This window comes from Rhipicephalus sanguineus, chromosome 10 (genome assembly GCF_013339695.2).
Source record: "Rhipicephalus sanguineus isolate Rsan-2018 chromosome 10, BIME_Rsan_1.4, whole genome shotgun sequence".
NCBI classification, from domain to species: domain Eukaryota; kingdom Metazoa; phylum Arthropoda; class Arachnida; order Ixodida; family Ixodidae; genus Rhipicephalus; species Rhipicephalus sanguineus.
The window spans coordinates 40,290,939-40,307,045 of NC_051185.1; the positions used below are offsets into that span (position 1 = coordinate 40,290,939).

The 16,107-nt window shown below is 49.4% G+C and overlaps 1 protein-coding gene across 1 annotated transcript in view; it reads left to right on the forward strand.

Annotated features, from left to right (window-relative positions):
* The window catches only part of LOC119371728 (sodium-dependent proline transporter-like), a 52,772-nt gene extending 45,342 nt beyond the window's left edge, over positions 1 to 7,430 (forward strand). The window contains 6 exon segments of the mRNA XM_037642181.2: positions 369 to 497; positions 1,647 to 1,724; positions 1,726 to 1,747; positions 2,601 to 2,701; positions 4,223 to 4,381; positions 5,259 to 7,430. Of these exon segments, the coding sequence (XP_037498109.1) occupies positions 369 to 497; positions 1,647 to 1,724; positions 1,726 to 1,747; positions 2,601 to 2,701; positions 4,223 to 4,381; positions 5,259 to 5,408 (639 nt within the window). The 3' untranslated portion in view covers positions 5,409 to 7,430.
* The last annotated feature ends 8,677 nt before the right edge of the window (positions 7,431 to 16,107 follow it).

Sequence of the window (16,107 nt, forward strand, 5' to 3'; positions counted from 1 at the left end):
TGGGGGCAGTGGTAGCAGCGATTTCAAATTAAGTTCAATAAAACCGACTGGTGGGCTAGTTGGTACTGCATATCGTATGTTTCAGCGCAAGGAAACGTGAGGACGAAAAGGAAGACGCCAGGTCACAGCGCTACTAACAACAGAGGTTTATTACACACGGTAACAGCATAAATACCAATGTACAAGAAAAAAGGAAAGGGTGTCAAACCCACCATCACACCACATATCGCTTTACGGCAACAGTTGTTAGTAGCGCTGTGTCATCGTGTGTTCGTTTTCGTCCTCGTGTTTCCTTGCGCTGAAACATAAGATATTCAAATTGAAGTTGCACAGTTACTGTAGCAGTGTGCATCGTCGCCTTCTTCCAGTTTCCGCTTCTACAGACGACGCTGACCGTACTGTCGGACACATTTCCCGTGCTTCGCAAGTATCGCAGCATCACCGCTTTCGTCGCCTGCAGCACATGCTTTATCATCGGCCTCTCGTGCGTCACTCAGGTGAGGCGTACCAGCAGTACTGATAGACTACTCCGCGTTTATTGTACTGTATATCAACTCCGATTAAATGGGCACCAACAAAAAGTAATATCGAGCTAAATTGGTCGACTGCGCTTCTTAAACAGCGAAACGAGCTTATGCTGTGCATGTGTACATGTTCACGGTTATTATCGTCACAATTCTCAATGTATAACCATACTACCAATCGAAGGCCACTTCCGCCAATTTGTAGCTGCCGGTGTGCTCATACAAGCCCGGCGAGCTTATTATTCATTTTAACTTGTCTAAGAATATGGCGTCCTCGACATCGTTTTGTCCTCCCTTGGCATCTGTTCTGCCCACCGATTATCTTCTCTACAAATTGCGTGACCTGCCAAAATTTTATCTCTGTTTATTTCAAAGAATACGTACAAGTTTCGCGCACATGCTCTTCTCTGAGTCCGTATATGTGCGGCCCTTTCTTAGAATGAGCCAGTATATGTAAGCTACACGCACTTGCTCTCTTGTGAGGCCGCATACACGCGGCCCTTTATTTGATCCACTACATACGAGTCACACTTGCTCATGTCTGAGTGTGTATGCGGCCCTTTCTTATTACGCGCCAGTATATATGATCTTGTCTGAATCCGTGTATATGCAGCCCTTAATCTGATCCTGTATATATGACCACACGCACTTGCTCTTGTGCGAGTCCGTATATATGCGGCCATTTCTTAGTCTGGGAGAGTAAAATTCCAGCTACACGCATTTGTTCTTGTCTGAGTCCGTTTATACGCGGCCCTTAATCTGATCCTGTGTATACGGCCTACACGCACTTGCTATTATATGATTCTGCACATATGCGTCGTCTGAGACAGTAATATTCCGGGTACACGCACTTGCTCATATCAAAGTCCGTATATATGCGGCCATTTCTTAGTCTGAGAGAGTAAAATTCCAGCTACACGCACTTGCTCTTGTCTGAGCCCGTTTATACGCGGCCCTTAATCTGACCCAGTGTATACTGCCTACACGCACTTGCTATTGTATGAGCCTGCACAGTCCGGGTACGCGCACTTGCTCTTATTTTGAGTCCGCATAAATGCGGCCCTGCACGCGTGATTATGTATTTTCCCCTCTCGTCAATCGTGCCTTTCACGCCTTCCGCAGGGCGGTCAGTACGTGCTGAACCTGCTGGACACCTACTGCGCCGGCGTGTCTGCACTGTTCATCGCCATGTGCGAGGTCCATGGCACTCATGTGGCTGTACGGTAGAGCCATCGCAAATGTGGCGCTGAACAGAAACGTAATCTATTTAGTGGCACCTCTCCCACCATCCCCCTCTCCCTTCTACTCCGGAAATCACAACGGCAACGCAAATTCTATTGATGTGGTCACCTAGTAGGCTGGAATGGCACGTCGACGTCATGCAGTGCTACTCAGAAAGGAGAAATTGCCATCTTCAGAGCGCGTACGGCGGGGCATGAATGCTCTCAATGTAACAACAGTTCGCGTTTTGCTTTTCATGGCTTGTTAGACAAGTCTCGTTTGTTGTTGATGGATGGATGGATGGATGGATGGATGGATGGATGGATGAATGGATGGATGGATGGATGGATGGATGGATGGATGGATGGATGGATGGATGGATGGATGGATGGATGGATGGAATACAATGGAATTAATAGAAGGAAGGAAGGAAGGAAAAACATTCATTAACAGAAAGGGGTTTGTGATGCTTGGTCCACACCCAACAGAATACCCTGCGCCCACATTATTACACACTACATGGAATTAATGGAATGGACGGATGGAATTGGAGTAATGGGATGATATGGATGCATGGAATCGATACAATGGAATAACTGAAAGGGGATGGACAGAATAAGATGAACGGAATGGGATAGATGGAATGGAGTGGTGTGAATGGAATGGATCGAGTGGATGGAATGGAATGGACAGATAGACTGATGGGATGGATGGATAAATGGATGGTATGGGATGGAGAAAGCTGGTATGGGATGGAGAAAGCTAGGCTTTCACATCTCACAGAAATATACTTAGACATTCTTTAGAGGCTACAGAACCCCTATAGACAACTGCCGTCGCGTCTCTTCTTCGCAGGTGTACGGCGTTTCTCTAACGACATCAAGTTCATGCTGGGAAAGACTCCTCCGTGGATCTTCCGCTTCAGCTGGGCATTCTTGTCGCCCTTCATCCTATGCGTATGTCCTCATCCCACTCAACACATTTTAATTTATTTTTACTTTTCGTTCCAGTGAGCAGTATGTGCAAATGCGGCATTTAGGGTACTAGTCGAATAATTCGGTTTTGAATCGAAGTACTGAATTATTCAGTTTGACCTTCGGTTACTTCGAATATGCTAATTTGCTAATATTACTGGAGCCCGCCCGTGTCATGAGAAAAAGGACTGACGCATATGTAATGAATTGGTCTCTCGAAATACCCTCTGGTAACGCAAAGACGCCTGGGCTGTCCCTGTAATTTCTATCACAATGGAAAGATCACTCTAGGACGATAGAAAAACAACAGGGGAACCTGTGTTGTGACGACGCCATCAAGTCGCCGAGGTATATCATAATGGCGCAAATTATTATGTCGATTGGTCAAGGAGGCATGTTTGCTGTTCCATTACCTTAATTCAAGAAAACGTGCGCCGATGTTCTCGTTTTTTCTGTCCTGGTTTTCTCGCTAAAGAACATTGCTTTTTGGACTCACATGTACTTGAACATCTTGGAAACAGCTCAAAAAGCGACATGGTCTGAAGAAGATATGTTAGTCATTGTCATAGCAGAAAACTAAACAAGGAAGAAAAGCTATTCAGTCGGCGGTACTTCGCGCGCCGGATCGTACGCACGGCATTAGCATGCACTTACAACGCATGCACTTTCTTATTTTTGCTAGTATACCAATCCATGCAGCGGCTTTCTGCAGCTTAGGCGACAAACAGTCAAGCACCTAATGCTTTATTGCATGACAAGTATGGGGGCTTTTCACGTATGCATGTATCAGCCGTTTCGATATAGTCGTTTCGTTATGCTTTTTTTTTTGTATCCTGTGTCTATGAAAAAATACAGTTTTTCAGAAGCGCGCACGCGTGATGTTCTCACAATTAAATCCGTACGTAGGACGCTCGACGTCTGATTCATGCGTCGAATAAATAAGTGGAATTTCGGTAATGTTTATCTCGTTCGGATCTTAATTATCAGGGCGAGGGCAGACGGGCTGCAAAAAGGTTCGAATGGGTAAAAGACTGCGGCTCAGCCTAAGGGCCTACGTTGTCTGAAGGATGGAAGGACGGCAAAAGGGGCCCAATATTAGCCGGTGAAAACCAACGCTTCAGCCGACATAGGCTGAATAATGGCAAAACTGGCCCACCATATGCCAGTGAAAGCCATTGGCTCAGCCGAAATTAGCTCATTGCCGGCAACACTGGGCCGTGATTGGGCCTCCCACAGCCGCCGTAAAGCCAATATTGGCCCGACGTTGTGTACTGCCTGGGAGGATACACCACAGCGTTGTTTCTGCTGCCCGTATAGTTTTTTACGCTGTTTTCAAGATGTTCAAGAACCATTGCCCAGTCGTTAACTCTTCTGTACATGTACAGTAATGTTTCTGTTTCTCACACGGGAATCTTCTACTGCCTGCTTACTGCGCTGCACTCCACTGCCGAGTCACAGCGAAGTTCGATCGATATATGATCGGGCTCGTTGGTCATTACGCAGGTTCTAGTGGTGTACGGCCTAGTCATGGCTGCCCCCGTCATGTACAACAACGTCGAGCCGTATCCGGCATGGGCCAACAGGGTCGGCTGGTTCTTCGCCTCATTGTCCATGATCCAGATCCCACTCTGGGCGGGAGTGGCACTCTTCAGGGCCCGAAAGGTGTCTTCTTCTGCCTGCTTACATTTGTCTTAATACTATTTATGAGAAAATTATTCAGATAGATAGATAGATAGATAGATAGATAGATAGATAGATAGATAGATAGATAGATAGATAGATAGATAGATAGATAGATAGATAGATAGATAGATAGATAGATAGATAGATAGATAGATAGATAGATAGATAGATAGATAGATAGATAGATAGATAGATAGATAGATAGATAGATAGATAGATAGATAGATAGATAGATAGATAGATAGATAGATAGATCTAGAGCTGACATATTCTTGAAAATGGGGTCTCTCCGGAGTCAACGTTTCGACAAGTTGTCTTGTGCTTTTCAAGACAGTTGCTATCTATCTATCTATCTATCTATCTATCTATCTATCTATCTATCTATCTATCTATCTATCTATCTATCTATCTATCTATCTATCTGTCTGTCTGTCTGTCTGTCTGTCTGTCTGTCTATCTGTCTGTCTGTCTGTCTGTCTGTCTGTCTGTCTGTCTGTCTGTCTATCTATCTATCTATCTATCTATCTATCTATCTATCTATCTATCTATCTATCTATCTATCTATCTATCTATCTATCTATCTATCTATCTATCTATCTATCTATCTATCTATCTATCTATCTATCTATCTATCTAATGTGACTTTTGACAATGATCTGTCACTAATACGCTCTAGTGCAGCTAAGAGCGTTGCTGTCGGAGCAGTGCACTTGGGGCAGTCGCGAAGAAAATCCGTAGTCCATGCAACCAGTTTTAAACTCTTCTGCCAAGGATATGGCTGGCAGTTCACCCACGCGCGAGTGATGTGTAGTAGCTGCATTGATATGTCTTTCCCTTTACTTCTTTCTTTGCGCAGAACATTCGCTCGGCGTTCGAGCCAACGGACACGTGGGGTCCTGCGGAAAAGAAGCTTCTCCAGGAGTACCGAGCAACGGTGGCCAACGCCAAGGACAGGACTTGCAATGTGGCGCTACGGACTGTGTCCGCCAACGGAACGGCGGCTTAACTTATTTCATTCCCGGTGGTTGATCGGGACTGATAGTATGTTCGGCTCACTCGGGCTAGGCCGCATCGTGTAGATTCGTTTGTTTCTGTGTCGCGAAACCAATACTGAATAGCTCATTAACGCAGAGCTCACGGAGGAATGCGCACTCCACCCTTGCGAGGATCAAGGGCTAGGTTGTTGCGCCGTTAATTTCAAAGACGTGTTTTTAAGTAGATGTTGACTGAGAGTGACTCTCTTCAAACAGGTCTTTATCCGAACCGCAAATGGGATGGCGGTAACAGTTGTTAAGGCGAAAGCCTTAGATGCCACATCAAACGCGAAAAGTGACCGTCGGCGTCAACACGAGTGATGCAAAAAATCATCACGCGGTGAGATGAGGTGATCATCACATGTCGTACAATCGACTGAGAAAAAAAGTAAGTGACGATGTTGTTGGGAAGTTGCACGAGGCGTTTACATTGTGCTAAACAAGAAGACACTTGGCAACTGTTCAGACGACGGAGTCCTTTAATTTATTTATTTTCTGACAGCCGTATTCTTTGCTGAAGGACTGCCGCGTTTCAGCCTCACGAAGTTTGAGCCTAGAGTGTACTTTAAGCCAGTGGTTCTCAGCCGTCGATGTGTCGGGGACCCCCTGTGGAGCGGTCGACGTCATGGCGGACCCCTTGGTGCGACGAACCAGGGGAGGGGAACGCGCTCGCTACCGCATTAAAAGGAAGACAGAACATGCGAAGAAAATGCAGCGCTATTGCGGCTCATGTTCTTGTTGAGAATGTTGGTGCAGTTCCTGGAGCAGGACTTGGAACTGGAAATAGGTCAAAACTCGCCAAAAAACGTGTTTTTTTTTTTTTGCGGGCGATGGCGTCGCGAAACCCCTAAAACGTCTCCGCGGGACCCCATTTGAAAACCACTGCTCCAAGCCATCAAAGCACGTCGCCGCCATGTTAGCGCTTAGGGCGCCATCTGTTAAGAGAGTCACATTCCGAGTATAGCCTCTGGGATCTACGGCGTCCGCAAGTGCGCCTGGAGATCTCGGGGGCTTTGTTTTTCATCTCTCATATGCTACGCATCACGAAAGCGGTGGAGAGAACCCCGTGTAGCGAAACGCTCACCGAATGCCTTGGTTATGCTCCCAGAATCTCGTTTCGAGATTTGCATTGCACTGTGTTCATAGTCACTCCATAGCTTATTCGCATTTCTGACAGGTGGCGCCACTGGCCTATGTAAATATGGCGACGTCCTTTATGGTCATTAAGCATCGACTGGCAACATGTCGTTTATCCTGAAATCATACGCACTTGTCCATCTCTTAGGGCTAGTCGGGTGATACTTGCGCGATTGATCGCAGCCGAATGAAATGTGAATACTTCGCCGCTTGCAGAACCAAATGAATCTACACGAGCTGTTTCGAAAGCCTTGAAAACGAACGAGCCCCACGAACGTCTTTTGTGAACATGTATACGTTCCTCATATTGTACGGTGGACGAAGTCCGCAACCTAAGATTCTGAGTGATCTTCAAGCATCCTGTATGTCGAATGAACTTGTTCGATCGTCATTGAGATGCGAGACAGAAGAAAGAACACGCACTACTGTGCAGCTGCCGTCGTCGAAAAAAAAAACGAAACGGCGGTAAAATTGAGACAAGCGGAACTAAGAAAAACCGGGAGAGTGGGATTCGTGAATCCTGGATGTCCGCGATTGCATTGATGCCACTGTTTACAGAGAAATGTTATTCGTCGAGTCTGCGCCGAGCTGGCTGATGTTCGTCTGCGTTTAGTGCATATGTATACTATCATCGTAATGCTAAACTTATAGATGTCTTTTTCTGAACTCTAGCATGTACATGCATATCTCTGCCTGTAAGCAGAGTTGGGCCTGTCTTTAACATTCTATGAATGTTTCGCTCTTTCTTTCGGAAAACCCATTTTTGATACGCCGTGATTCCAGCCTCCGTCTTAAAGTGTACACGATCTTCATTCACGTAGGACCACAACACTTTTGTTACGTTGTTTTTTTTTCGGCATCACTTGTACATGGAAGAGCTGAAGTAGGATGGTCGTGCAAACTGCGGCTCTCGATTTTTGAAATGTTTTCGGCCGGTTTTCCGAGTTTTTTCGAGTGCCTTCTGTTACCAGCGAGCGCATAAGACGAGAGGACTACGCCGACACCAACTTTTGGCCGGTGGGTGGACTTTTCGGGATTTATTAGTGATTTTCGTCCGGACCACGCCGCCGCGGTGGTGCTAGGCCTAGCGGTGCTAGGGTGAACCCCGGCGTGGCGCCGTTCTACGCGGCTATCTCTTGCTAGAGGAAGTGGTTCCAGAACTCTCTGAGCGTAATGGAAGTGATTGTGGAAGGGGAGGATTTACCCCCAGAGTTGTTTTCAGAAGATTTGGGCTGGCAAGCGGCCGTTGCTAGACGCTCGTCCAACAAGGCTACCGTCGCCAGGAGTTTTGAGACCAAGATGGAAGGTTTTGCGCCTAAGGCCGGAGGGTCTGCTGGAGAGCGGCAGAATGGAGACAGAGTTAAGAGGAAAGTGATCAAGGCAGCTCGGATGCCCCCGCTTCCTAAGGAAGATGCGAAGATCATACTTCGTCCCAGGGGTGGGCTCGATGTTTCCAGGGTCGGTGTGACGGCCGTGGGTAGAGCAATAATGAAGGCGTCGGGGATCGACGAAGCCAAGGCTAACAGCGACGTCATCTGTCCAAATTTGCAGCAGAATATTGTGGTGGTTAGCACACCAGACAGGGAGAACGCGTCGAGGTATACTAGGATCAAGACGATCGAGGTGGCGAGTAAAATCCACGAAGTCAGCGCCTATGAGGCTGCCCCGCATTCTACGTGCAAAGGGGTAATCAGAGGCATTACGCTGAGCGACGGCCCGCTGGACCTGGAAAGAAACATCGTCAACGCAAGGAACCCCTTGGCGTTAGGGGCGAAGAGAATCAAGAATACAGGGACGGTCATTGTGCTTTTCGACGGTTTCAAAGTGCCAAACTTTGTGCGTTACGGCCCAGTGTTAGTGCGGTGCTTTCTGTATCGCAAGCAGGTGGACAATTGCTATGCGTGTGGCAAGCTTGGTCACCGAGCCGACGTTTGCCCGAGCCCCAACGACGTGGTGTGCAGGGGTTGTGGATCTTCTAACACGGACGATCACCATCAATGCACGCCAAAATGCAAGTTGTGCGGAGGTCCGCACATAACGGCAGACAAGATCTGCAGGCAACGGTACCAGATTCCCTACGTTGTGAGAAGAAGGAGATGGGAGAAGGCGGCAGAAGCTTCTGGAAGCAAGGACGGTGATGACATGGCCTGGAGCCCACTCACACAAGAATGCAAGGGACGCTCTAGCTCTAAAGGGCGCTCCCACTCTAGGGGACGTTCCCGCACCAAAGCCGGATACAGATCCTGGTCCAGGGGACGCTCTCGTTCCAGAGGGATCTCCCGCAACACAGCCAGGTCCAGATCCCGGTCTAGGGGGCGCTCCGGTTCCCGGCGCCGAGAAGGAGAGGTGCGGTTCGAGACGAGGAGGTCGCGCTCCAGGGATCGCCAACACGGGGGCCAGCCATCATGGGCCGACCGAGTCCGTCAAGGTGCAGCGGAAAAGGTAACGCGGGGTTCACCGCCAGAGTGTGACAGGGATAATGAGAGGCTAGCGCAACTCGAACGCGAAAATAAGGAGATGAGAGACACGATAGCTAGACTTATGGCTGAGATATCTGAGATTAGGAGTGGAGGAGGCCAACAGCCGGTCGAGGTCGTCAGGGAATCGATTCAGTCAACGGAGGTGCCCGTAGTCGAAGAATGCGAGAGGCCTGCCAAAAAGAGGGCCATAGTTAGCGAGCAGGATAAGGCCTCGGGTAGAGCTAGGTCGGAGATTCGCGAAATGCTGTCTTCACTCAGCGAGAGCATAAAACAGCTAAGCGAGACGGTCTCGCGCATCCAGGTTAGCATGCTTGCCACGGAGGAAGGATACAATCAGAGGTTTTGCAAGATAGAGTCGTTTTTGGAAAACGTCGTTGCACCCGTCATGGGTCCGAGAGCGCTGCCACTTCCGGCGACGGATAATTCAACGACGCAATCGCAACAGCAACACGATGGCCGCACAAACTAGTGCATTCACAATGTGGCAATGGAACTGCAGGGGGTTCCTTCACAAGAGGGCCCCTCTGCAGCAATTTATTCGTTCACATTCGGAGAAACCGCACGTCATAATCTTACAAGAAACACTAACCGATAACGTCACGCTACCCTGTTACCGCTCTGTCGTGAAGAACAAAGAAGGAAGAGGTGTTGGCGCGCTAATAAGCAACAAGCTGACCCACGTCGTCCACGACCTTAACATGGCTTCGAGCAAAATCGAGCATGTCATGATAGAAATCATCCCAGGACCCGCAAACAGAGAGAGCATATTTCTTCTGAACGTATACAGCAGTCCTAAGGACTTGAGACAGCGCTTCAAGACTCTCCTATCCAAGGCCGTACAACTCTCCAGAGGAGCCCCCCTTATTATAGCGGGTGACTTTAATGCTCCTCACCACACTTGGGGTTACTCGTACGACACTCGCAAAGGGGAGGACCTCTGGAGGGAAACGATGAACCAAGATCTGATGCTCGTAACGGACCCTGCGTTTCCCACCAGATGTGGTACTTCGTCCAGCAGGGACACAACACCGGACCTCACCTTTGTCCGGAACGTGGCGGAAGTCAATTGGACCAACCTCAACGTCGACTTTGGTAGCGACCACTACCTCTTGGCCACTGTCCTGCGGGTTGGACGGACAAGACAACACAAGTTCCGAGTGACCGATTGGGACAAGTTCCGCAAGCTAAGAGAGGAGAGGTCTGAGGGCGAGGAGAAGCTCGACCTTGAACGATGGACGGCGCAGATCGGTGAGGACATCCAGGCTACCACTAAGGAAATCACCACTGACCTCCCCGTAGAAAAGATGGACAGCAGATTAGCTCATCTTCTCGAGGCCAAACAGTCCCTCCTGACCCGGTGGAAGGGGCAGCGCCTCAATCGCAGGCTTCGCAAGAAGATAGCCGAGGTCAACAGAAGCATTGAGGAACACTGTAAGGTCCTTTCTAAGCAGCAATGGGACGAGGTCTGCAATTCGGTAGACGGACAGATGCGGAGGGGAGGCCCTTGGAACCTCCTAAAGCACCTGCTGAACGAGAACAACACCAAATCGAACCAGAGATGTACACTGACTCGCATACTTCATGCAGCTAGGCAAGGATCCTCGGACAATCAGGTACTGGCAGAACTGGTTGGGAAGTACCTACCAATCGCCTCCGGCCCGCCACCTCCCGCCCCTGACTATGCGGGGGGCGCTAACCCGGAACTGGACGCGGAATTTGGAATCGAGGAGATCCGACAGGCCATGCACGACCTAAACGGCAGGTCGGCCCCGGGTCCAGATAAGATCACGAACAAGGCCTTGAGAAACTTGGATGACAGGTCGGTGGAGTACCTAACGGATGCCATCAACCAGGCGTGGAGGAGTGGTAGAGTCCCGGAGATGTGGAAGACGGCCACCACTATCCTCATCCCGAAACCGGGCAAACCTCCCAGCCTCGACAACCTCCGGCCCATCTCGCTCACGTCGTGCGTGGGTAAGGTGGCTGAACATGCCATCCTGAACAGGGTTTCCCGATACCTGGAGGACCGCGACATTTACCCCCACAATATGATCGGCTTCAGGCCGGGCCTCTCGACGCAAGACGCCATGAAGCTCATCAAAGACCAAGTCATCGATCGCAACACAAGGGACGTAAGAGCAATACTGGGACTGGACTTGGAGAGGGCATTTGACAACGTTCTCCACCATTTCGTGCTGAGTCAGATCTCGTGTATCGGGCTTGGCAAGTGCTTCCACGACTACACGAAATCATTCCTGACAGACAGAGAGGCTATTCTCAAAATGGGCGACCTAGTTTCTGACCCGGTCCGGCTTGGCTTCAGAGGGACGCCACAAGGGTCAGTCTTATCCCCGACCCTCTTTAATCTCGCCATGATCGGTCTGTCTAAAAGACTGTCCGAAGTCGACGGAATTAACCACACGATCTATGCCGACGACATTACCATATGGTGTACTGGAGGCAGCGATGGACGAATAGAGGCGGTGCTACAGGAAGCTATTGAAGTCACGGAAGACTACCTAAAACCGACTGGTCTTCGGTGCTCGTCGCGGAAATCGGAACTCCTGCTGTACAGGCCTAAGCGCAGGGGCCCCAAACCGAAAGGTTGGAAGCCAGTAGAGGACGTCAGCATAACTCTTAGAACAGGTGAAGGCTGCATCATTCCCAGGGTGGACTCCCTCCGGGTTCTGGGTATGACTATAGAATCGAACGGCTCCAATAACCTGACGGTAACAAGACTCGCCAGGAAAACGGACAATGCCATCAGACTTATAAGGAGGGTTGCCAACCGGCAACAGGGACTTGTTGAAGATAATCTCGTAAGGCTGGTGCACGCCTTTGTGATGTGCCACTTTACCTACGTTGCAGCCATGCACAACTGGCAGAGAGCGGAGCGTGACAAGCTCAACACGTTAATCAGGAAGGCCATCAAGAGAGCTCTCGGGCTCCCTATGTACACAAGCTCGGAGAGACTGTTTCGTCTCGGAATGCACAACACGCTGGAAGAAATTGCGGAGGCTCAGGAGAGGGCGCAATTCGCCAGGCTGTCCACCACGCGTTCCGGTAGGGACATTCTGCGAGAGTTGGGGACTCCAGCGACGGAAATTGAGTCTCGCTTCTGCAGCATTCCTCGTGAACAGCGAGGACGAATCACCGTTGTCCCCATCCCGCGAAACGTCCACCCCGAGCATAACGATGGTAGGAGACGGGCCAGGGCAAAGGCTCTTTTAGAAAGGGCTCACGATCAGGCCGGGGACTGTTGCTTCGTCGACGCGGCCCGGTATCCCGAGGGGAAGGCGTATGTGGCAGTGAGCATCAACCACGAGGGGATAATCACGAACTCGACAACGGTCCGGACGACAGCAGCCGAAATAGCGGAGCAAGCTGCGATTGCGTTAGCCTTGCTGGACAACAAGAGGTCCACGATTTACAGCGACTCGAGATCAGCGATTAGAGCATTTGCCAAGGGCACCATCTCGGAACCGGCCTTGCGGATCCTCCGGGACAAGAACATCGAGCCACACACACTCGTCTGGTTCCCAGCTCACATGGGACAGATCAAGGGAGCCCCGCCCAATCTCAATGAGTCGGCCCACATAGCTGCGCGAGGACTAGTAGACCGCGTAGCTACCGGAGGGCGCGCTGAGGTTTTGGAGAATCGGGACCCGCCCACCTCGTATAACGAAATTACCAAACATTTTTACCTGGGGCGGAGACAGTACCCTCCACCACACAGAAAATTAAGCAGACCACAGGCTCTGACACTCAGACTACTTCAAGTCGGGGCGTACCCTAACCCCGCGCTATTGCACAAGATCTATCCTGAAATACAGCCAACTAATGCATGTTCATTATGCGCAGATATCGCTAATCTCGAACATATGCTCTGGCGGTGCCCCGCGTTACACGGCGGCGAAGTCATCACGCCGTCAAAATGGGAAGAAGCTATTACAAGCTCCGGACTCGAAGCACAACTATGGGCAGTCCAACGGGCCCGCGACGCAGCAGAGAGACTTGGTCTTTCTGTTCCGACGTGGGAGCGGCCCGCAACGTGCTAGGGCGCGTTCCGAGGGACCGAAATAAAGTTTATTCATCCATCCATCACTTGTACATACCGGAATATTCTTGGCGCTACCCCCCCCCCCCCCAATACGTTGCTCATGATGTCATTGGTGTTCCTTGTATGACGAATGACACTAGGACGTTCCTCCCAGCGTACGCCACTACTGCATCTATATGCTGTAATGCGACTGATGAGAGAAAAAAAATATTCCGCGATTCCTGCAGAGTACGTGTGGCAAGTTTATGACTCTGTATATGGTCAAGGAACTTGCGAAACGCAGACTGCCAGCTTATGCGGAAAACCAACGCCCTATGGGACTTTTGTTCATCAGCAATGTTCAGCCCTTGTATACTTGCGTTGGTTGTCTTTCACTAACGCTACGCTCAAGGCATAACTTCAGGTCAGGAGGGCCATGTCCGTGTAGGCGTGACGTAGCGTCATTGACGGGAATGCAGCCAGCACGTAATGTCACGGAAACGAATCGATGAACGTTCTTGAACATGGGGTGCCGCTGCGGCCAACGCTTCGACAAGTGGTATTGTCTTCTTAAAGTCAGCAACTTATTCTTAAGTCTTGTCTAAACGTTACTTTTAGCGAACCCCCGTGTTCGAGAATATTCATTTCTTCGAGCCAGATCTTCTCCTTAACTTCTGCACAAAAACGAATGTTGCATAATGTTACAGCTGCCCGGAAGGTAGCTGGCGATAGTTGTGTGGAGAAAGCGGTAAGCCTGGGAACACTTTTTTACACTGTGTTATCTGAGTCGTGATGTGTCCTGTGTTCGTATGAATGGGTTGCACTGACGTCATTGTGGCCGCCACCGAAATGCGACAGCACGACCGTTGGTACGTCTTGGGTCGAAAGACAAAACAGCAAACGGTGATCATCCGCTGACAAACTGCCACCGTTAGGCGATCGATGTACGCACGATAATACTGCACATTGACGTCACCGTAGACGCCATATTTGGGTAAGGCGTGGGGAGAATTTTCCACAGTGACGTCACTTGCAGTCCGTCTATACGAAGGGTCTACGTATGAGAGATAATCGAAGAACTGATACGCAAGACGGAACTGCCGAGCATGCATTCTGCATGTTGGAAACATGGTATTGTTCTTGAGCCATCGTTATAAGATCATGAAGTCATTGTTAACTGGGCCACGTCACGCACACGTACCCAGTTGTGACCAGCGAGCGGTCAACTTGGCTGGCGAAGTCTTTTGTTGACAGAACATTGTGAACGCTCCACAATTAAAAGAAAGATACCTTTGTTATTTCTGACTCACGTTTCTTAAGGTATGTGGCAATCGCAAAAAAAAAAAATACTGTAGGATTGTTTCACCAAAGGGAAACCACAGGGGGTCCCCTGTGGTTTCCCTTTGGTGAAATTGGAACCATGCTGTGCGAAGGCATCGTTCACTGTTCATACGACAGCTATCCAGATGCTGGATAAAATTGCAACTCTATATACATATCTCAAAAGGATCTCGAGTGCCCTGTGGTTTTCATACATGATGTCGTCAACGGTACTTGTTTAAGTGGGAGGCACAATAAGTGTGTCAGGAGAGTCATAGTTCAAACTTCTGGCATTTCTTTTGCTTGCACGTACGATTTATTTCGGGGGAGGGGCTGCCTGTGAACAAGAGACGTGCAGATCAGGAGATTATCGATTTTAATGTTGTACAGTAGAGGAGGGGAGACCTCATAGGTGTGCCACTGAGAAACAATGTTATCTAGTAGGAAGATGAAAATGTTACGTTTTTTTTCCGCATTCTTAACGTGACTTGGAAGGTAGAGCGTCCAGCAGCATCGTAAACATCGGTCGCTGCTATGAGTAAAACCACAACGTCTCCATCATCCACGTCGTTAAGAAGCATTTTATGACTTAGTAAGTGAATACCGTACACTGAAAACATTCGCTGCCGTCAAGTACTCGGTACAACTCCGTAGAAACAGATCAATCTTTATCAACATTCTCAACAGAGCAGTGGTGAACAGAACGTGTTCAAAGCATTATGCCGAGAACATATCACAGCACATGTGAATGACTCTCCAAGCACGCGACGCACTATGCGTAGTCACTAATGCATCAATGAATGATCCAGTAGTGAGGATAATATCAATGAGACATAAATGAGTATAGTCGCCTTATGATGGAGGCTATGGCGTCGAAAAACTGCACATAACACGCGTGTATCCACGTCTTCTGCCACATTTCACCTGTATACACGGTCTCACTCCTATGCTTACGTGACCTCCTCTGCACTGCGCACATTCGGTGAGGTTGAGCAGGCCAGATGATGTCGATGATGAAGGTTCATGATATGTCACGTGGGCACGGCAGTCCATCCCATACATGTTACCCAAGTTAAACCGCTTTCAGGCTCCAGCGTGCTGTGGAATGGCCCGGAGCAATATGCTGTCTTACAGCTTTCCATGATATGTAGCGCCACATGCACTGTCAAATATGGCGGCGAAACGGTCTGATTTGCGGTCATGGAGGAAGTAATGATTAGGAGAGAGCATACCGCAACACGAGCGAAGCAAATCAATAAAGTATAGGCACAGTGCATAGCGTCGCGATGTCAGAACGATGAAGAGCTGCCTGCATGCAATGCAGGCAGCTCTTGTATACGGCTACCAGGGGCGTAGCAAGCGCTGCAAGAGTTCCCAGATGCTAGATCTGCAAGCCTGTATGCAAGAGCTGCCTGGGGGTTCAAACCCTCCCGAAATTTTTCAGTTTTGCTTGCGTATATATACACACATATACAAGCACACGCACGAACATACATGAAGTATGGTTGAACACCCCCCTCCCCCCCCGAAAAAAATTTCTGGCTACGCCCCTGCAGGCTACGGCAGCTCAACCTAACAGTTCTCGGCCGACACCTCGTCTCTCGGAGGCCACATGCCTGTCCTATACTGCGAGTGGAAAAGGCGGAGGCAAAGCTGATTGCGTGACGTAATACTCTCTCCTAATATATTTCTTCC